Source organism: Drosophila persimilis, unplaced genomic scaffold (genome assembly GCF_003286085.1).
Source record: "Drosophila persimilis strain 14011-0111.01,24,50 unplaced genomic scaffold, DperRS2 tig00000002-arrow-pilon, whole genome shotgun sequence".
NCBI lineage: Eukaryota > Metazoa > Arthropoda > Insecta > Diptera > Drosophilidae > Drosophila > Drosophila persimilis.
The window spans coordinates 5116753-5138786 of NW_020825289.1; the positions used below are offsets into that span (position 1 = coordinate 5116753).

Sequence of the window (22034 nt, forward strand, 5' to 3'; positions counted from 1 at the left end):
AGGGCTTGGTGGTCACTCCCGGTGTATAAGCCACTAACTTCCCACGTTGTCCTGCGGCTGAGGCTGCTGCTCACGAACGTAAGGTCTATTATAGACCCCGTTCCAGCTCTGCCGAACGTCTGCTGTGTGCCTGTGTTCAGCAGTACGGCATCCAACGTCGCAAAGCATTCTAGGAGTGCCTGTCCCCTTGGGTTCGTTCTCGGGCATCCCCACTCCGTCGCCCAAGCATTGAAATCGCCGGCTATGAGCGTAGGGTGTTTCTCCCGCGCGTCTTCAGCAATCCTTTCCAGTGCCTGCGTCGCCTGCTGTAGGCTGAGGCTCGGGGGCAGGTAGCAGCTATATATGTGCACTCCATTTATCCGGGCTCTGGCGAATCCGTCTCCGACGTATGTTTGCAGTAATTGCTGTGTGGGACTCGCACAGCTCCATATCGCTGCCTTCTTGCTCGAGTCAGCAATCCACTCTCCCGAGTTGCGATTCCGGTATTGCTCGCTTATGACTGCTACATCTATACGGTGCTCCCTTATTGTCTGGTCCAGCAGCTGCTGTGCCATCTCGCAGTGGTTGAGGTTTAGTTGGATGATTTTCATCTATCCTTCATTTGCTGCATCGCCTTTTGGTACTGCGGGCACCTCGAACTCGTCGTTTGGTGCTTCGGGTCCTTCACCCGGTGGCGCTTGCAAAGAATGCAACTTGGTTCGTCTTTGCAATCTTTGGCCTGGTGGTCGGCTCCTGCGCAATTGTAGCAGCACTTCGTGAAGTCTTGGCTGCTCTTACAATTAGGCGCGATGTGGCCAAACTCCATGCACTTGTAGCATCTTCGGGGAGTTGACTTGGGTCGTATTCTACAATACCCCCACCCCAGGCGAATTCTTCCTTTCTCCAGGAGTGGCTTTGCTATAGCCGGTGGAACTTTCAGGGTCAGGGTCTGCGTGCTCCTATAGGCTGGTCTGATGGAGATGGCTGCGGCCTCGCATATTTCCACCCCTGCCTGCGCTTTGAGTTCCGCTAGGACTTCCTCTTGGGTGGACACTTCGTCTATGTCCCTTACCTCCAAGATGACAGTTTCGGTAAGACTCCTTACTTCAACCGTGCTTCCTAGCGCTTCCTTGACTGCTGCCTGCATCTCTTGGGTTCTCGGGTCCGCCGATTTTTCCAGCATCAGCAACAGCTCTCCTTTTGCTGTGCGTCGCACCCCTTGCACCGATTGCCCTAGCTTTTTAAGACTTGGCTCTGTCTTGACCTTCCTTAGGATGTCTGCATATGAGACAGTGCCGGTGGCGGCGATGACTATTGCATCGCTGCGTGGCGGTCTTGGTCGTTGCTGCTGCTTTGGCTTTGGCCTTTGCCTGGCTACGACCTTCACCCACCCTACCTCTCGCTCATTTGGGGCGTCCTCCGGTCCCTTGCGAGCTACGGCGTCCCTCATTTGGCCTTCCTGCGGCTTCTCCTCCGTCTTTTTTGACTTCTTGGGTCCATGTTTTGGCTTCTTCGGTCTTGGGGACGGGGACGGGGACGGGGACGGGTGGGTGGTGTTCCTGGGCTCTGGCCGTGCCCTCTTTCCCGCCCTCTCCGTCACTGCCGGCTGTGCAACCTTGGCTACAGCCTGCTCCGCAGAGATCGCCTGCCAGCACGATTCCAACTCTCGCTGCAGATATTCGATCTCATCCACCAGATCCCTCATTGGGTTCGTGATGGACCTCTTTGGGAGCACCATCAGCTTCCTCAACTCTCTGGCCTTTTGGCCCAAGCTCGCCAAATGCGCCATGGCCCTCTCCTTCGGGTCTGCTTGCTCCTCTTGGGGGCGCTGCAGCGTTGGAGGAGAGGATCTTGCGCGCTCCTCCACTGCTTCCGCCGGCTGGTTTGGCGATCGCGCCAGAGCATTTCTCCGGCGAAAGGGATTCTCCTCATCCCAGGCGAATGAGCTTGTCAGCGGAGTGCTGCAAGCCGCAGCTTGTTCCCGCTGATCGCTCATCTCCGATCTGGCCGTTGATCTGGCAACTCCGGTTGCTGCGGCCGCGCCCTCTATTGGCCAGACGCTGTCGTTTTCCAGCACTTAGCCTCCAGTCAGCTGTTCTTCCGTCGTTTTCCAACACCACTTGCGGTGTGCTTGGCCAATTTTGCCCAAAAACAAAAAGAAGGCAGCAACCAACAAGTGGCGCCAAGAATCACAGCGAAGAAGAATAGGAAAACAGGCACTTACCTGCTCCTCCTTCCCCCCCCTTCGGCCTATGGCTCGACGGCGTCCCACTGGGATTTCGGCCAGTACTATTGGCCAGGTGGCCGCTTCTCTGCTTGCGGACTTGCGTTCCGCGCAGGTAAGTAACGCAGCACTACTATGGCTCGCGCTAACTACTCTTTGCCTCTTTTCCAGGCTAACTTCCGACGTTTTCCACTGAATTATACGGAACGATTTAAAAACACGACCGCACTCACTAGAATACACACACTGTGTGTGTGTGTGTGTGTGTGTGTGTGTGTGTGTGTTTGTGTCTGTGGCAAGCAGTAGATGCAGTTGGTAGGTGGGTTGATGGACACCCGCCCATAATATACACACAAACACACGAAAAGGATAATATAATACATAGAAACGCATCTCTCACAGTACACATACATGAACAGAAACCAAACGAACCGAAAATATTTCAGATTCATGACAAATGCATAAGATTTCAACAATACGAAGGGGAGGGAGGAGGGTCTGGAGACAGGCCGAAGGAGGCCGCAGGAGGGGGAGGCCTTGTTACATGTAACCCCAAAAGCAGTTAAGTGCAATAAATACCAACAAGCACTCACACACACAGAGGCACGGACACAGCCACAGACACAGACACAGACAAGGAAGTGCATGGGCCAACACTGGCACAAACACAATCAAATAAATTACATAGCATTTAATAATTCATGCAAAAACGGTCGGAAACAAATGGCAAAGAGAAGGGTCGGCCCCACAGCCAGCCCCTGCCTAGAGCCATTGCCCCCCCCCCCCCCCCCCCCCCCCCCCCCCCTCTTTCCACTAGCTCCTGCTTCTGTTTCAGACTAAATGTATGCGATGCAGTTGTGTGTGTGTTTTAAGACTTGATAATTTGAAAAATCAACAGGATATGTGCATAACTTCAAAATGCATTTTGACCACAAGAATTGGCTGTAGACGAGTACGATGAGTGAGTGGGCGGCTGAATGTGGGGGGGCGGGGAGGGGTGGCGTGATGTTGAGGTGAATTTGTTGCTTGGATTTTGTCCTTGTCTTCCCCTATCGGCTGTCTCGTTCTGCATTGCTGCATTGCCTTCGCTGTGCATATCGCTCACATGCCATTGCACTCAATTAAAATCCTTTTGTGAGGCTCTGCTCTCTCGCTCTCTCTCTAGCTATATCTTGCTATCCCATTTCCTCTCTATCCTTGTCTCCCTCGCTCACACACGTCGATGTGTGTGTTAAGTTTTCGTAGCCATTTTTGTTATTTTGTAGTTTTAGTTTAAATATTTGATGGCCTGCATATTGATTGGTGCTCGGTGCAACGTGGCGCATGAGTAATAAGTTTTTTCTTTTTCTATGTACAGCAGATGCGGGGAAATATTTACATTGATGACGGTTTGATTGGATTGCTTAAGTTTCTGAAATTATAAGAGTCTTCTATCCTCTCTATCGCTCTCTCTCGCTCACTCTGTTTTCTCTCCTTGCACAATGTCGGAATCCATTGCCTACCTAGTGGCGTCGGTGAGTGTCCTAACAGCACACACACACACGGAGAACAGCACTAATCAAGAAATCCAAAAAGCATGGCATATTTCCAGTCTGATTATATTTGCAGTCCAGACAACCTGACACCCTCTGAAAGCAAGAGAGAGAGAGAGAGAGAGAGTGAGAAACTCCGAGCCAGACATGGCGGCCATTGTTGAGCTTAAGGCTGCGCCTAAACGTAGGCAGCAATTGCAATCGCACTCCTGCAGAGCCGGCCCTAATGTATGCTACAAATCTCGCCAAAGCAACGCATTTTGTAGCCATTTAAGCTACTTGCATAATGTAGGCGCACACCCAAAAGAAACACACTCGCTGGAGGTAGAGATTTGGACAGAGATGGCGAAAGAGAGAGAGAGAGAGAGAGTTCCTTGCTCGGCAGACTCATATGTCTGACTCTGTGTTAATGTGCTTGGGCCTGGGTGGTCTGTGTGTGTGTGTGTGGCATTGACCAAGTGCATGAGTGGGGAGTGGCTTGTGGGGGTGGCCCAAGCAGAAGCAGGGCCATGGTTGCAGCCTGGACGACGTCGTCGTCAAATGAATCTCATTTGCATTTAAATTAGGAATGAAGCCCGATTTGTTGTTGTTACAGCTACTGCTGAGGCCAGACCCAGACCCAGACCCAGCGCCAGCGCCAGTGCCAGAGCCAGTGCAACTTCTAACGTTACCGCTGGTGCAAATGGGGTGTGGGTAGAAGGGTGCACGGGGCAAGGGTGCCAGGGTGTGCGGCACAATTTTTAATGAAGACAGCGCAGCTACTTAGGCACCGGACCGGCACCCGTGCATGCATATGTATATGTCGCCTCTCTGGCCGGGGGGAGGGCCCCCCTGATTGCGGCAACGATTTCCAACTTACTTTTTCGGACAACTTGCCCGATTGCATGCCAAACTAATGGCCAACAGCTTGGACAAATAACACACAAACATACACACACACACACATGTGGGAAGGGGGGTAGTGCTTCCTCCTCCTTTTCGTCCCCCTCTGGTTATGGTAAATATGTTAATAACCTTTCTTCTGTCGGGGGTTTAGGCTGGGGATCTGTACGAAATTTTAATTAGAAATGTTATACGAGTTGCACGTTCCCCGGACTATCCATATGGCAGGCATGGCAACGCTCGGCCAGAGGACCAGAGGCCAGATGGGCAGGAGGAGGAAGCTGGAAGATGAGCCAGCCATCAGGGCGTGCTCATTTTCCAGTTGAATGGGGCTAATTTTTCAGAAGTTGGGAGCAGACCTTAACAAGTATTATAATCCAAAAATTATGCTAATCTCGGAGCAAAAGATAGGAACACCACGATAAAAAAAACTCCTTTCTTGGATTCAAACAGAGATGTGCATTCATTCACCTACCATTCGCAGGACCATCGATAACTTCCACTTCTGTGGTAACAGCTAGTGGCATTCATTCACGTGGAGCTCTACTCAGTCGTGTGTGTATATAGCTACTTGGCTTTTATTAACAATAATGCAGTATTACCTCTGACTAAGATGGAAGCCAAGGCACAACTTTGTACTCGCCATTCCTTTCTCTTCGTCTGCCTCTCTCTTTCTCGCTCAGTGTGTGGCAGACGAGTGTCAAATGCAATAGATGCACCTATTCATTTATGTCAGCGGCAATGACATTTAACATTCTGCACTGGGATGGAGAGATGGGCATGGGCCATGTAACTGGGCTATCGGGTATGGTATGCCATGTCCTCTAGCCACAACAATGTTGGTAGGCTCTCAATGGGAGTGGGAGTGGGAGTGGCAGAGTCATGGACAAGTGGCAGGGGCAACGGGCAAGGGGCAAGGGGCTTTGGGCTCGGCTGCCACAGACAAGTGTCAGCGGTAATTGAAAAATACGAATATTAATTTCAAAGTGCTAATAACGAGAGTGTGGCATGAGGCACGCTGCACATATGTAAAGTAATTACATTTTGGCACTCGAACGGGCCATGTCCAGTAGTTCTCAGTTACCTTCGACGGAGACACAAACTGTGGCCATAAAGTTGTTGCCAGACATTTGTCAGGCAGGGGCTAAATTACTTCGCCAAATGTAACCATGTGTTGCGATCTTTCTAAAAAGCTCGAATACAAAGCCATTCTATCCGAAATGAATTACTTTTACAACTGGAAATACTCGTGTTCCCATTACTGAAGCACGCATTCGATCGCCCCAATCGTTGGATACACACTAGGGACCTGTCGCTGAGTGGCTCTCTCCGCTGCTGCATCAAACATTCCAAGGGCCCATCGCCGGCCCTCAGCCCTCGGCAGCCCATCCCCAACCAGCCGCCAACAGCGAGAGGACACAATAAAATGGGTGTGTTGGTCTACGGCTAAAACAAAAATTCTTATTGTTGCAACAGCAGTTGGGGCAGCAACCGGGGCACACACATGGGCCGAGGGGTGCAACCAATCAGCGAGAGCCGAAAAAATGTTACTTTTTCGTTTTCTTGATGAGAACACAGCGACAGCAACGGCAACGAATGAGAAATGTAGAGGAAAAGCGTAGACCCAGAGACGGACGTGGCAGGATTCGTGGGTGTTTGCTCGCGACCGTGTGTGCGCCGCCAAAAAAAGAAGAGTTGCCATAAAAGTGGATAACTTGTGTGTGTTGCCACGACGGTTGCCTAAAATAAGAATAACACGAGCTGGCGGCAGCATGAGGCAGAGACAGAGGCAGAGGCAACCAATAAGAAGGCCAGGAAATAAGACAACAGGAGCTGCAGAAGCGGCGGCAGCAGCAGCCGACAAACAACAAACGAAGAGGGTGGGAGGTGGCAGATGGGGCACAAAGGGGCAAAACTAAAAAGACAACAACACAACGATCTGAACATGAAAAAATTGTTAAAAATAGCAGAAGAAGGCAACTGGCAAAAGCGGCGTCCGGGTCTGCAGTAGGGGGTGGCAGGAGGTGCGTAATGGCCATGTTCTGAGTGGGTTGGTGCGTTGAATCGAGGGGAATCGGGGCGCTCAAAGGAAGCAACCGAATGTGCCGCCAAAGGTGAAAAGGCAGAAGCATCAGTAACTCTCTGGGGAGCGAAAAAAAGGACTAGAGGAAGGAGACAAAAACAAAGCCCCGACTGAGCCACGACAAGGTAGTGTTTTGAAAAAACCCCAAGGATAGAGGGACAGCAAACAGATAAGGCAACTGATTCCTTTTATTGTATCGTTTGACTTTTCTATCGCTTCTGCTCTAATAATAATTACCCAATGAGATACGAGTATAATTGCTTTTTTGCTACGTTCTCAATCAGAGATTCTGTTTTGCTATCAAATCGATCGGCTGTTCCAGAATCGACCCATCAATTGACAGGGATTCTAAGCTGATTCTCTCTCGTTTTCTTTGTTTCCTTAACCCTCGACCACTCGATGTTGTCCATCTCCACCTCCAGCTCCAGCGCCAATTCCAATTAAAAATACTGATGCAAATGAGCAGCGGAGAGGCACGAAAGGAATCAGCTCCCCGGGGCTACAGTGCGGCAATAAATGCTGCGACAGACACCCATCCCGTACGTAGCCAAGGGACTGACCAGCCGAAGGAGATAGCAGGGAGGGAAATGAGGGCAGGGGATGAGGGATGTGTGAGATTGGGTGGTGGGTGCTGAGGTGTGGTGAGGTGAGGTGAGGTGAAGCGCAACTTTTACTTTTTATTTTTGGGCGCCGAGAAACGGCAAAAAAAGAAGTGTGCCGCCAAAAGTGAAAAGCAAGACCACGCCACGAGGCGATGGGAGGTGCCCACCTCCGTGAGGTGGGCGTGAGAGTGGGCGTTGTCCAGGATGGCGTTGGCTTCTGAGAGGTTTCAGGATTTATGTTGAGAGAGGAAATGGTAGGCATTCCCGATGGCTTGTAGGATGCTGAATAGAAGGGGGTTAAAATTGCATTTATTTGACCAGAGAAGTGACCAGTGGCCCCGCATCGGGGGCCACGTCCAGGCAGGTCGCCCCCAAAGAATAACTGCGGCTGACCAGCGACCAAGCAGTCAGAAAGCTGCAGCAGGCGATGCTTCCATAAAAAAGATGCCCACCCAAGCAGCACCAAACAGAGAGACAGAGAGAGAGAGAGGGAGAGTAAGAGAGAGCCGAAGAGGAGGAGAAAGCCCGAACAGCAAAATTAAAGGCATAAAAAGTGAAAAAAATAGAGTAAGCGGGAAAAACGTAAAAAAATTGGGACAGGCTCAGGCACACACACACAATGCAGAACGAGGAGAGTGAGGCGACCACCAGTGGGGGTTGAAGAGAGAAGAGGCCTGGGAGTCCTGGACAATGCTTGGCCTTCATTGTTGTCAAGCAGCGGCTCGCTGGGCCACCCACACCACCCACTCCGTCCACCCCGCCACCCCGCCACCCAAGTGGGGTTGATTGAGTGGCGCGCCCATTGATGTCGGGCTCTGGCTCTGCCTCTGCTGCCGCTGATGGACCATGCCTGTCCCCTGTCCCCTGTCCCTTTTCTCCTTTCTCCTTGTGTCCTTTCGTATTTCGTTTTCCTTTTCCTTTTTTTTTGTTTTGTTCCAATTCGCTTCGCTCTCTTTATAGCCGTTCAACTCCCCCCGTCTCCCCGTCCACCCATCCTCACGCTTTAATGTAATGTATTTTTGCCCCTTCTGCTTCTCTTTCATTTTTTACACATTTTTGTTTTGGTTTTTGTGCTTCGCTGTTGTTTTGTTTCGTTTTTTGTTTTCGTTCGCTCATTCGCCATGCGGCTGTCAGCTGCGTCTCCTCCTTCTATATATCGGTGCCAGTATATGGTACATACATGCGCCCACATACATATACGGCGTATGCGTATATAGATGTACTGCTATATATTCTCGTCGAAATTGCAACGTCTGCAGCTTTCAGCTTTTGTTTGTCACTGCTGGGTGGTGCATTGGGTGGCGTATTGGGCGGGCTAGACGCTCACTTTTCGGGCATCGACTGAAACTGATGCTTACGTTTTTATCGAAACTGTGTGTCCGGCTGTGCCGATGAAATGGCGCAAGAAATTGCATCGTTACACAATGATTTCTATTCAGAATGTGGAACGAGGGATGGACGGTTAGTGGATGGATCGATGGCAGAGTCGCTAATTGTTAACTGCCAGAGATCAGATCAGATCAGATCAATCTATCTGCAAACACGCTCAACTACCAAGCATTATGAGCCTAGAAATTTGGTTATACTTCGTAGAGCATAGACCAAGGGGTCATTATCAATTCAGGCTTTCGAGAATTCGCATAAAGCAACATAAATATTAATTGAAATTCATTTTCACATCTCTACGACTACGGCTACGACCAGTTGCAGAAGGGGTCGGGCGGAAAAACGAAAACTACACCCAGAACAACACCCACACACACACTCACGCACACGCACACGCACACAGTCAGTGATGAAATTATGTGCATTTGCGTTAAACAAAACATTAAATATGCAAAAGTGCAAGCAGGGAGCCAGAGCCTTCCCCATCGAGCCCCTTTCTGCACGCCCCACTCATAAATGTTTGCTTGCAACACAACGAACAGAAAAGGCGGCTGGGGCGTGGCACGGGCCGGGCTGGTGGGGGCACAAAAAGCATATTGCTGGCTGCAGCAGGCACTGCTTGCCGCCCGGCCGTTGGTTGACCAAAAATAGAACAAGACAAATATTTTTCGACAATTTATGAGCCTTGCTTGCCTCCTCCTGCCCGCCTGCCTGCCTGCCTGGAATCGGTGGTGGTGCTCCTGCCGGTGGGGTGCTGCTGGTCAGCTTGTAACGTGGATGTCCTTCCCGTAGCCTCCATGCCGCGAATCCCGTTGGAAAAAATGCCATTTGCAATTAAAGCAAACAAGCAGCGCAACCGTTCGCCGATGCCGATGCCGACGCCGTCGTCGTTGTCGTTTTCGCTTTCTTTTTGCCGGCTACTTTTTGGCAATTGCATTTTTTTACAGTCTCCCCATACCCAGTCCCCCCTCCATGCCATCCATGCAAATGGCCGAGCACCCCAGTGGGACGGGCACGGGCAGGAGCAGGAGCAGGAGCAGGAGCTGGAGCAGTGGCAGGTCCCACTCCCCTGTGGTATGGCACATGTGTGAATTATAATTTCGCGTCGCACTCAAAAGCATGCTACATAAAAACACAGACACAGGAGCAGCAGCAGCACGAGGAGGGTGGTGGATCCACGGGGGAAGCGCGAGAGTAAAAGAGTAACGAATGGGGCAGAGAGCGGACAGAGCTGCTGAAGCATAATAAGAAGAAAGCAAAAGCTGCCATCGCATTTTCCATTTCGTGCAGGGGCTTTTGCTTATCACATTCGAGGCTGTCAAGTGCCACCTCCGACCACCGACCCCCCACCATCCCGCCATCCCACCTCCCACGGCATTGGTGGGCATCCTCCTGCTCCGTGCAATAATTCAATTCATTTTCTATTTTTTGGCTCATTTTTATTTGACGGCGCGGCGCAAATCGAGTAAAAAACGAAGTAAGAAGCCTTGCTGTCCGTTTGGGTGGCAAGGGGTGCCCTGGAGTGTTTGGTATGTGGCATGCATACAATTGTGCAGACTGACCACGACTGCCAGTGCATGCCACCCTTTTGGGGCAGCAGTTTTTGTATTGATCTGCGCATCGGATACCGCTGAGGAAATAATGATATGCAGTCAAAAACTGTACTTGAAGCGGCAAAACTGAAGAGCGAATGATTTCATGGCAATAAAACCAATCGTGGAATTCTAAAATTTATTTGCTTTCTGCTTCTAATTGGTAACAGTTTTTGTATACATATTCCCTGACTTTTTGAAAGTTTTTGCTTCTTTGTTTGCCCTCCCATTTGGAGAAAGAATCAATTTTATAAAATCTACCTCGTTCCTCTGCACACACCCAATACCGAATACCGAATACCCATCCCTCCTCGGCAGAGCTTCCTCAATGCCAAATCAGTTTTTAATTTCCGCTCATTTGCGAGTCTACAGAAGAAGGACGGCACTGAGAGACAAAAGCCAAGCGACAGCGTCAGCGCCTCATTATGGTTGCAACGTTTTGTTTCTCAACTTTTAGCGGCAGTGCTGCCACTGTTGCTGCTGCCGTAGGAAACACACAGCCATCTCCCCATGGGGGAAAGCCTGGAAAGTCCCATTCAATTGAGCGTGGGTAAATATGTTGAAAAGTTAATTCATTGCACATCAGTGGGCGCCACTGCACTACACTCCCCCTCCACTCCACTTGGCGGCAACTATGGATGTGCCACATATAGTGACTGTCAGCGGCCGTCTGTTTGCCGCCTGTTTGCATAAAGGACATGCACACACACACACAGACCCACACACATACACAGTCACTGCCACAGAGGACATTAACGTGGCTTTCTTTTCTTTTTCCATTTTTTATGCACTCTCTCGTTCTCGGCGTGTCATAAATTTAGTTCGATTTGCTGTGCAATGACATTAACTTGCTTCACCGGCAGCAGGAGCAGCTAGCCTCGAGTCCTGCCATGGTCCTGCTCCTATTTCTAGACTCATCCCCGACACCCCACCCTCCCCCGGAGTGGCCGAGTGACCACTGTTTAAGTAGTGGCTGTTGTGCACCTGACGGCGCCAGTAAATGTCAATTTTTAATGTATTTACTGCACGTTGCAAATGAAATTAATCAAGTGCTTTAATTAATGTGGCTGCTTGTCTCCCGTGTCGGCAGATATGTATGTTAGACAGTGACTAGATGAAGCGGTGATGATTGAGTGTCGTGTGTGAGAGTGTGAATGATTTGCCCCAGGAATCGATGCGGTAGATGGCGGAGTAATTGCCGTAGGTTTTGGATGCGATGCCATCCTCGTTGTCTGGCCTTTCGGAATTCCATTTAATTACCGCACTCGAAACACCCACCAAACATTTATATTTATTTGCATAAATACTTTTTCAACACTTTTCCTGCGCTGCTGACACGTTTGCTGCTTACTTTTATTGCTTTTCTTCGGTTCTTTCTATTTCCGATTTTTCCATTTTCCTGTTTTTTCGCTTCCATTTTTTTTTTTGGGTTGGTATTTTGCACTACAATTATGTTAATTTCCTATGCAAATAAAATTTAATTGAAGCTCAGCCACGTTGCGAGGAACCAGGGTCCTAGTCCAAGGACCGCCGCTGGGACAGCTGGGCTCGTCCTGGCATTAATGTGGCTCGTTTCCTCCACTCCGCGCTAAGCACATTGGCCGTCGCCAGCATTAATTGCCAATAATTATATTGGTTTACCTTTCCTTTTTTTTTTGTACGAGTACGAGTACGAGTATCTTCCCTTTTTTCACTGTTTACCCAACAGCCCAACGATTCTTTAAATGGAAAGTGCAGCAGAGGGTTTAAGCTCGCGAGTCTGTATAGCTGAGACATTTCGCTTGGAGGAGGACACCGGAAAGGACTAATCATTCTAATATTGATGTCAGTTGTGGCCAAATACTTGATAATTCCCTTGGAGCGAGCAGTTGCAACCAATTAAATTTGCATAAATTGCCCAGCTCATCCCCGTGGAGGGGATCAGAATGCCAAACAATAAATGTGCGCTGACAATTACAACAGAAATTAAATTAACTTATTAACGTCTCTCGTCTCCCGTCTCTCACAATGCAGTGTGTGTGTTTGTTGCTGTTGCACAAACATGTAATTGTCCCCCCAATTGACACAAATGAAATGTAATACGACTGCGAGTTGGAGTCCGATTCCGATTCCGAAAATGCCATCCACTGGCGCTTAAATACTGTATGTACTCGTATAATCCAATCAGCAAACAATGAGCGGGGATTCAGGACTCAGGACTCATTCGGGAGGGGCGTGGCAAACAATTGACAATGCATTAATTGTGGAAAATATATAATTGAATTTTAGCCAGTGGGGAATTTTCGTGATTTGCAGTTTCAGTTGCTCAATGGAATCTGGGATGGAAATGTGAAACATATTAAATGCCATTCCAGAAGGTGTCAAGTGTATTAACACATATTTTTCGCTCGATTGCAGGACTTTGACAAGGAGATCAGTGGCCACAAGATCCACTCGCCGAGCGGCAGCAGCCTCGCCCACTCCCTGCACCACCACAGCAACAGTGGCAGCAACCACACCAACAACAACAACAATATCGATGATGATATGGAAATCACGGACGTTCACGGCCTGCTCTCGCCCCCGCCACACTCCCGCTCCCACTCCCACTCGCACTCGCACTCCCCCTACGACACCAAGGACCACGTCAAGGAGCTGGAGTTCTACAAGAATCTGGCTGCCAAGGCTGCCTCCCTGGCCAACCAGCAGCCCGCTTCGCCGTTGGCCATGCCTCTGCCCATGCCGATGCCCATGCAGATCGATGCGGACGCGGATGCGGATGCGGACGAGGACGAGGCCGATGGTGACGATGCAGCGGAGGCACTGCGTCTCCGGCAGGAGGAGCAGGCCCAGGCCAAGGCCTTTGCAGCGCATCTGAACGGAACTAGTGAGTACATATCGAAAGCCAAAACATAACCACCAGTCGGGAATGGAATGCACATCGGAATACTTATAGAATTCTGAACTGCGAAGACACTTTCAGTTCTCCTTTGACATTTTTGTTTAGACAATTTATTCTTGTTTCTGCTATTGTACTCGTAATTTATCCAAGACCCCTGAAAAGCTGCTTTCCATCCCTGACGCAATCATTTATATCCCCTCTAAACCCGAAAAAGCCAACCAAGAGTAAACTGGCAATTAGTGTTCACCCCAGCCCACAACCCACAGCACAGCCCCCAGCCCCCAACCCTTCCCCTGTGCCAGTTCCACTAATTTGGCAAAGAGTTTTGGCTGCAAAAACTAATGACAACATTTTGTGTGACTTTTGCTTAAATCCCTCCACAGTGCAAGACATGATAAATTTGCAAAAATTACAAAATTTGGCCACGCTGCAGCAGCAGCAGCAACAGCAGCAGCAACATCCGCATCCGCATCCACATCCACATCCTCATACACATCCACATCACGGGCATCATCATCACCATCCTGCCACGGCCGCTGCACTGGCAAGTCTTCAGGGCTTAGCTGCATCCGTATTCAATTCGCCGTTGAATCTAAGCGTCGGTGCTGAGCCTGCGGCAGCAGTTGGTGCGGCATCCACATCGGCTGCGAGAGTCTCACCACCCCACAGCAGTTGCCACACTGGCAGCAAGAACAAGACGTCAAAGGCTAACGGCGGCGGCAACACCAATGCACACAATAGCTCCAACTCCGGGTGTGGCTCCGTGTCGGGTTCTGGCTCTGGCTCCGGCGGCGGCAACGCCTCCTCCAGCCAGCATCCGGATAATCCTAGCAGCAGCAGCTCCCCCCACGCCCTCAATGCCACATCGCTGGCCAATGTTCTGGCTGCGGCGACCGCATCGCCACCGCCAGCCCTTCAGGCGCCACCAGCAAGCGCCCAGATGCCGCAACTCATACTCGCCTCCGGGCAGCTGGTGCAGGGCGTACAGGGGGCCCAGCTGCTCATCCCAACGGCGCAAGGTAAGGACTTTTGTCTGGGATTAGTTATAGTTGTCAGTCAGTCAGTCAGTCCGTCTGTCTGTCCGCCTGTCGGTCTATCCATCGGTGTGGCTATCAATATCATAGTTGACTTGATTTGACTCTTGGCGGGACACCAAAGCTTGTAAAGCGATTAGGGAAACTTTCAATTTCCTCTCGTTTGGGCTCCGACATAAGCCGGGAAACATTTACATTGCAAAATATCTAATACATTATCCCCATCCACAGGCATCGCCGTGCAGACAATTCTCACGATTCCCGTGAGTCCGCAGATACCCACCACAGAGCAGTTCCTGCCCAATGCATTTGGAGCCTATGCGACCTACCAGCAGCAACAACAGCAGCAGCAGCAGCAACAGCAGCAACAGCAGCAACAGAGGGAGCAGCAGAGGGACTTGTTGCCGCCGTCGCTGGCTGCCCTGCAGCATGCCACAGCGCTGCCCCAACTGGCCCAGACACCCACGAATTTACTCAAGCCCAATCTCTTTTCGACCGGCGTCCAGCAGCTGCTGACGGCCCTGCATCCGGAGCTCTTTGCCGCAGCGGCCGCCAATCATCAGCAGCAGCAACAGCAGGCACAACAGCATCGGGAAAGGGAGAGAGAAAGGGAGAGGGAGAGGGAGCGGGAACACCAGATGGCTGCGGCGGCCATTGGTCACCTACCACATTCCCATCTCGCCGCCGATCTGCGACGATCAGCGGAGCGTACACCCCCAGCAGGATCGCCAGGCGGCGGAAGTCCGGGGCTGCCTTCAAAGGGTCCGCCTCCACCACCGCCAGGCGCTGCGTTCCTGCTGCAGCAGCAGCTCCACATCAAACCGGAGACGCAGACGCATCTGCATCATCACCTGCCGCCGCAGGGATCAGCAGCGGTCTCATCTACGCATCCGCAGATCAGCCTGAGGCATCCGGACGAGTTGACTGCCCCTCAGATGGATCTGAAGCCCCTGGAGCTGAGTAGCAGCACCTCGCCGCCGATACCACCGCCAACCGCCGCCCTGGCACGTCATCATTTCGGCCACAGTCTGCGCGTAGTCTCCCCCAAGCACAGTCCGGGTCGTATGTCCGCCAGTGGCGCATCATCGAGCGGCATGAATCTCAGCCACCACCACGAGAGGCACGATCGACACGAGAGGCAAGAACGGCACGACCGACACGACCGTCACGACAGACACGAAGGCAGACATGAGAGGCGCTCGCACACGCCCACGGCTACGGCCACGCGGGCCAGCGTCTCATCCAGCTCGGGTGCAGTGCATCATCTGCCGCACGAGAGGGGCGGTGGGAGCATGCCCCCGGGCAGACTGACGCCGCCGACCTCCACATCGGCGAGCTCCGCAAACAGCACCAACGATAGAGGCTACACATCACCACTGTTCCGGACGCATTCGCCGCCCGGACACGCCCTAAACATGGGCACCTCGCCGCGCCTGGAGCGGGACTATCTGGGCAACGGACCAAGCCTGAATGCTGGCTCTGTTGGAGCCACCTCGACCACCTGTGGGCCGGCTGCCTCCGCGGCCGCCTCGAGCTCCACGGGCAACGTACTTAGCAGCATCAGCAGGTGAGAGAACGGACCGCTTCAAAGGAGTTCCATAGCTAAAACATTTCCATCCAATGCAGACTCAATGCCTCCAATGGAGAGCTGACCATCACCAAGTCGCTGGGTCCGCCCACGGCCACGGCCACGCGAGCCTCGTCGGCCTCGCCCCGAGAGGATTCGCCCGGTCCGGGTCCATCCACGTCGAGTGCCTCTCTGATGCAGCCCCTCAAGCTGAGTCCATCGTCGCGCAGCGAGCCGCCACAACTGTCGCCCAATGGCAACGACAACGACAACGACCTGCTGATGGATTCACCGAGTGAGTAAAGATCGACTCTTTCTTTGCAATCCTGCTGCATGCATTCAAATGTATTCATAAGTTAGCTTAGCAATAATTTGGGCCAGGCCCAGAACCAATTAATCATGCAGTCGGCTGTGCCATGTCTGCATCCTTCAGCGACCATTGCTCTCGTGAATGGCCCTAAACATTTCCAGAAATTCGAGTGTTGAAGTTGAAATGAATTGGAGGTCAGGTCCTACAGTCCGTATAATTGGGGTCGGAATGAGGCTGAGGATGATATGATTTGACGTTTGAAGAGCTGCACTCGTTGTGTGCAACGTTGCGTATGGGTGATATGAGCAGAGCCAAATTGTTGGCCAACATTAATTAACGAAATTTCGGGGAAAAAGGCGAACTTTGTAGCTGAGTTTCAGGCGGTGGCGAAAAGCCCTAACAAGTTGACTGAATATTATGTAATTTTCCAAAAGAAAATCAACTTCAATTGCCGCACCACCCTCCCACCACCCCCTTTTCCGCGTGTGAGTGCAAAAGTTTTGCTGTGCATTTACACGACTTCTCAAGACGGTCGGGATTCATAATTGATGCAGCAGGGAGCTGGGAGCTGGGAGCTGGGAGCCGGCAGCCGGGAGACTGGAGCCGGGGATTAGGTGAGCGACTAAACAAAACTTGCGTGAAAGCATGGCATGGCCCAAAGTTGGGAGATGTCAGCCGGAAGTGTTAGGCAAATTAGCAGCAGCGTTGACGTTGTCACGCTCTGTATCTGGCATTGGATTAGGTTGATACGAACACTGAGACAAAGGCTGAGACTGACACTGAGACGGAGACGGAGATGGGGATGGGGATGGGGACGGAGACGCTGGTTGAGTCAGGCTCCTGTCAGGATGCATTTGGGCCAGAATGATGGGATTAGATTGGGCAAGGATTATGGCTAGCAAGAAAAAGGAGAGTCTCTTGGTGCTGAGAATATTGAATTGATTAGATTGGAGCACCATCAGCAAACCAATCCAAGCCTCGTCGGAGGCTCCCCCTTCTCGGCAAGCCTTAATTGAAACTTTTGGCTGCATTAAAAATGCAATCGGCACAAGCGTCAGAGGCATCAGAGGCAGCATCAGAAGAAACAACAAGAAACAAGTCAAACCCCAGGCACCCATTAGAGACAAGCCATCAGGATGGTGCGATGGGGGGGGGGGATGGACTGGAATAGCTACTACCTAGAGCTGTCTCGATTGCTACAACGGATCGTTTGCGCATACAAATTGCAGACAATATGCGGCTTAATTACTACTAATTGATGCATACAAAAACTTAAGATGTTTTCCGCATTTAATGACATATTTCACTCTCGAAGCCAAACAACAAGGAGCACAGAGCCGGGGCAAACAAAGCAACAAAGCTGCGACGACAGCTTGAGTTACGACCCGCCCGCCCGGCGAAGGATGCTTCCTGGCTGCTGCCTCCAATGCTGCCTCCTCCTTCAATCCATTCTCGCATCTTAATTACCGCTAAAGCACCAGGCTCTCGTTGCAACCGGCTGCTGCTGCTGCTGCTGTTGCTGCTGCCGCTTCTGCTGCTACTGCTGCCGTTGTCGTCCCTTCCTAGCTCTTTCAGACACATGGCATCGTTGTCTCTTGCTTCTTGCATATCATTAATAAATAAATCAAAATTCTAGTCGAGTAGTTTGTTCGCTGGAGTCGCCTCCAGTACTGCTCCCGTTGCCATCGTGCTACCCGTTCTCCCGGCAAACAAATTAAGCAGATAAAGGCAATAAGTTTCGCACTTTCCTAATAGACAAGAACAACCTGGCAAGAGTGTACGTTTGCTCACCCTTGGCAAGGGGAAAAGGAAAATGAGTTTTATCAATTTACCTGTCGCCGAGAGCCTGGTCCTGGCCTGGCAGGGGCCAATTTCAGTGTAATAATATTTTGCAATTACCGCAATTAACTGTAATTACTCGTAAGACCCGACCCCCGACACGGCAGCAATTTATGCTGTCATTTGCATTCCCCTCCACCTCTACCCAGCCAAGGAGGAAGACTAAGCTGTAGATTTCCCATTTAGTAGCTAGACCTAAGTGCACTCACCTCTCCCACCCACGACGGGTGCTGGTCGAATGCAGATGCTCTAATTGGTGTCTCTTTTCGTGCTACTCCCCAGATGAGCCGACCATCAACCAGGCCACCACCAATGTGGTCGACGGCATCGACCTGGACGAAATCAAGGAGTTCGCCAAGGCCTTCAAGCTGCGGCGCCTGTCGCTGGGCCTCACCCAGACCCAGGTGGGACAGGCGCTGTCGGTGACCGAGGGACCCGCCTACAGTCAGAGTGCCATATGCAGGTGAGCTATGCAAGGACGAGGAGAATGCCAAGTAGCATTTCACACAGATTTACCCAAAACATGAAGTTTTTCAAGTACCCAACATTTACCAAAGTGATCTGTTGTTTCAATTGTTTCTGTCAAGGTTAATTTATTTTAAGTGTACTTAAAGAAGAGATCAGATCAGAAATAAGTGAAGAGACCGACGAGTCAATACTATTTTTGGAACACTTTCTTCCCCTGTATCAATATAGTTGTTTATCATTTTATTCAAAACGATTATCTGTTTCCGTTATTGTTTTTTTGTAATTTTTTCTGGAAAAAATTTTCTCAGAGTGCCAGGACATTTTCTAACCGAGCGAGCTAACAGCGAGCGAAAAGGCTAACATAATTAAATGCGAAATTAATTTAAAAAAATTGAAGTAAAACAGAACCAAGACAAATTTAACGCTAAATTAATTTTCATTATTTTATTTGTTTATATTTTTCTGAATCAAACGCCAACCCAACTCTATCTAACTCTCTCTCTCTCACCGCCACCAAAACGACGCGACTTAAATCGAATGTCGATTGTCGCCTGCCGCCTATCGAATGTCAACTATCAAATGCAAGCAGTGCACTCGCTGCGCAGATGTACGCCGCCCAACTATCGACGCAGCAACAGAACATGTATGTGTGATGCCCTTGAGCGCTCTGAGTGTGTGTGCTGAGTGTGTGATGAGTGTGTGCTGAGCGTGTGTGTGTGTGTGTAAAGAGAAACCTAACTAAAGTGCCCGAGCAGCATCGAAGTGCCCAGGCGCTCATTATTATCTATTCATTTTGCCATATATTGCATTTCGTTTGATTACCTCTTAATTTGCAAAAAGAGTGCGCTTCGAAATTGGCCCAGGGCATTGCCAACGAGCAGGGTATTCGAGCAGCTGAAATGAGTTTCAGAATTGAATTGAACAAAGCTAAAGATCGGGAGGGAGAGCAGAGCCTCTCCCAAACCAAAAGAATGCTAATTGACAATGTCCTGGCACTTTAGTTACGTTTCTTTTACGTTATTTGTACTTGCGCAATGCGCACACCGATCGAGCACGCACGAGAGCCGCTCGCCCTGACATCCCTACTAATTCAACCACCACGCAGGTTCGAGAAGCTGGACATCACACCAAAGAGCGCGCAGAAGATCAAGCCTGTGCTGGAGCGCTGGATGAAGGAGGCCGAAGAGAGGTGAGAGTATGGAGGCAGTTCCACGCGCCGTTAACGCCCACGATGGACGAGGCCCAACTAAACAGCATTTCTCTCTTTTTTCGCCCTCAAGCAGTCACTGGAACCGCTACAAGTCCGGCCAGAACCACCTCACAGACTACATCGGCGTGGAGCCGTCGAAGAAGCGTAAGAGGCGCACCTCCTTCACGCCCCAGGCCCTGGAGCTGCTCAATGCGCACTTTGAGCGCAACACGCATCCATCGGGTGAGTGGTAACTTTCATTTGTAACTATTTGCCACTGTCGAGCGTTCACTAACGATATGTATATCCATCCATCAATAGGCACGGAGATCACCGGCCTGGCCCATCAGCTCGGCTACGAGCGTGAGGTTATCCGCATCTGGTTCTGCAACAAGCGACAGGCCCTCAAGAACACCGTGCGCATGATGTCCAAGGGCATGGTCTAGGCGGAGAGTGGGAGAAGGAGAGGCCCGTGTAAATAGGAGGCCCGTGTAAATAGGAGGCCCCTGTATATAGCTATATGTATATGTATATGCGTACGACTGTTTGTATGTGTTTAATTGTGTGAAAATGTGTGCGTGATAGTTGTAAACCTTACATACCCCTTAGACTTTAGCATAGGCCATGTAAAGTAATGATGTGTCATCGCATTTACCATACGATCCCACACGCCCCACCCCTCACCACACCCGAGAACCCAATCGAATTGAATATTTAAGCATACTATAATCTAATCTTAATCATATCCCAAATAGCCTAAAGGTAGTCGAAAGTCCCCGAACAGACTTGCGCAGTTTTTAGGCAAAATTTTATTGATGTGCCATTCCAGAAAACAGAACAAACAACAAACAACAAAACATACAAAAAAGACACGATCGTACGCATAAAAGATTCAATTAGATATTACATGTTTGAACAATTTCAACCAAAATTGAATGGATCTACATAAAGAACTCTTTAGATGAGTAAAAATACTTGCATTTAATGCGTTATCTACAGAAATATCGTATACGAAGTCCATTTTATTTCGATAACCATTCATAAGAAAATTATAGATCCTAGCAATTAGTCAACTCAGTCCCAAAAAGAAAAACACTATGAAAATTTAATGGCAGTTTACTAGAAGGAAACCCAGCAACAGTTTAGACTAAGAAAATTCGTCTAGCGATCTAAAATTATGAATGAAAAGAAACAAAAATAACGAGAAAAAACATATTTCAACTACGAAATTAAAATGGTACACAGAAAAAAAAAAACAACAACCACAACTGAACAAATATTTAAATGATTGTAATAAAAGAAAAATTATTATAAAAAGGTTTATAAATTTATTTGATTTACGAATCATTGTTCATGGATGGATTCTGAGAAAGCCTCGCGATCCACTCAAAGGCTTAAAACATCTGTACCCATAGACGAAAATCGTTCATTCGTTGTAGAAAAGACAGTGCTATTTGTGTGCTTATTATACCCGATACTATACTCAAAATGAGTATTGGGGTATATTAGATTTGTGGTAAAAGTGGATGTGTGTAACGTCCAGAAGGAATCGTTTCCGACCCCATAAAGTATATATATTCTTGATCAGCATCAATAGCCGAGTCGATTGAGCCATGTCTGTCTGTCCGTCTGTCCGTCTGTCCGTCCGTCCGTCCGTCCGTCTGTCCGTCCCCTTCAGCGCCTAATGCTCAAAGACTATAAGAGCTAGAGCAACGATGTTTTGGATCCAGACTTCTGTGATATGTCACTGCTACAAAAATATTTCAAAACTTTGCCCCGCCCACTTCCGCCCCCACAAAGGGCGAAAATCTGTTGCATCCACAATTTTAAAGATACGAGAAAACCAAAAACGCAGAATCGTAGAGAATGACGATATCTTGTAGACTGCGGAATCTGAATTGGATCGTATTATTATTATAGCCAGCATCAAGAAAACAATTTCATTTTTTCTCGCCCTGTCTCTCTCTAACACACACGTAGCATAGGCGGCTTTGCTTAGAGTAAAACATTAGCGCCTAGATCTCAGAGACTATAAAAGCTAGAGCAACCAAATTTGGTATCCACACTCCTGTGATATCGGACCTTGACCGTTTCCTGTCCAAATTTCGCCACACCCCCTTCCGCCCCCGCAAAGGACGAAAATCTGAGGCAACCACAAATCTCAGAGACTATTAAGGCTAGAGTAACCACTCCTTTAAGATGTCACTATAAAACGTATATCTCAGAATTTCGCCATGTATGTATGTGTTTATTTTTGGAATATTACGTGAACGTTACTAAACCAAGCCGAAACAAAGCTACTGTCAAAGTAAACCCCCCACTCGCTTTGTGCCGATACTCTTCTTCTTCTCTATGATTACCGTTGCAATCTCACACACGTACACACACTCATGCACACAGAGAAAGAGAGAAAACTCCAAAAACTTTTGATTTTGATTTTAACTTTGAATTTCAATTTCACTTTTT

At 49.6% G+C, this 22034-nt stretch overlaps 1 protein-coding gene across 3 annotated transcripts in view; it reads left to right on the plus strand.

The window, feature by feature from the left end:
- Nucleotides 1-20836, plus strand: part of LOC6589922 (alpha-protein kinase 1) — a 71047-nt gene extending 50211 nt beyond the window's left edge. Inside the window, exons 3-11 of one of the 3 annotated variants that reach the window (XM_026984808.1) lie at nucleotides 12678-13146; nucleotides 13545-14180; nucleotides 14427-15762; nucleotides 15822-16057; nucleotides 18194-18374; nucleotides 18966-19022; nucleotides 19485-19568; nucleotides 19663-19811; nucleotides 19890-20836. In XM_026984808.1, the coding sequence (XP_026840609.1) occupies nucleotides 12678-13146; nucleotides 13545-14180; nucleotides 14427-15762; nucleotides 15822-16057; nucleotides 18194-18374; nucleotides 18966-19022; nucleotides 19485-19568; nucleotides 19663-19811; nucleotides 19890-20014 (3273 nt within the window). In that variant the 3' untranslated portion in view covers nucleotides 20015-20836. The remainder of the gene's footprint in view (nucleotides 1-12677; nucleotides 13147-13544; nucleotides 14181-14426; nucleotides 15763-15821; nucleotides 16058-18193; nucleotides 18375-18965; nucleotides 19023-19484; nucleotides 19569-19662; nucleotides 19812-19889) is intronic. The other 2 variants (XM_026984809.1, XM_026984810.1) reach the window with 2 other exon arrangements.
- The last annotated feature ends 1198 nt before the right edge of the window (nucleotides 20837-22034 follow it).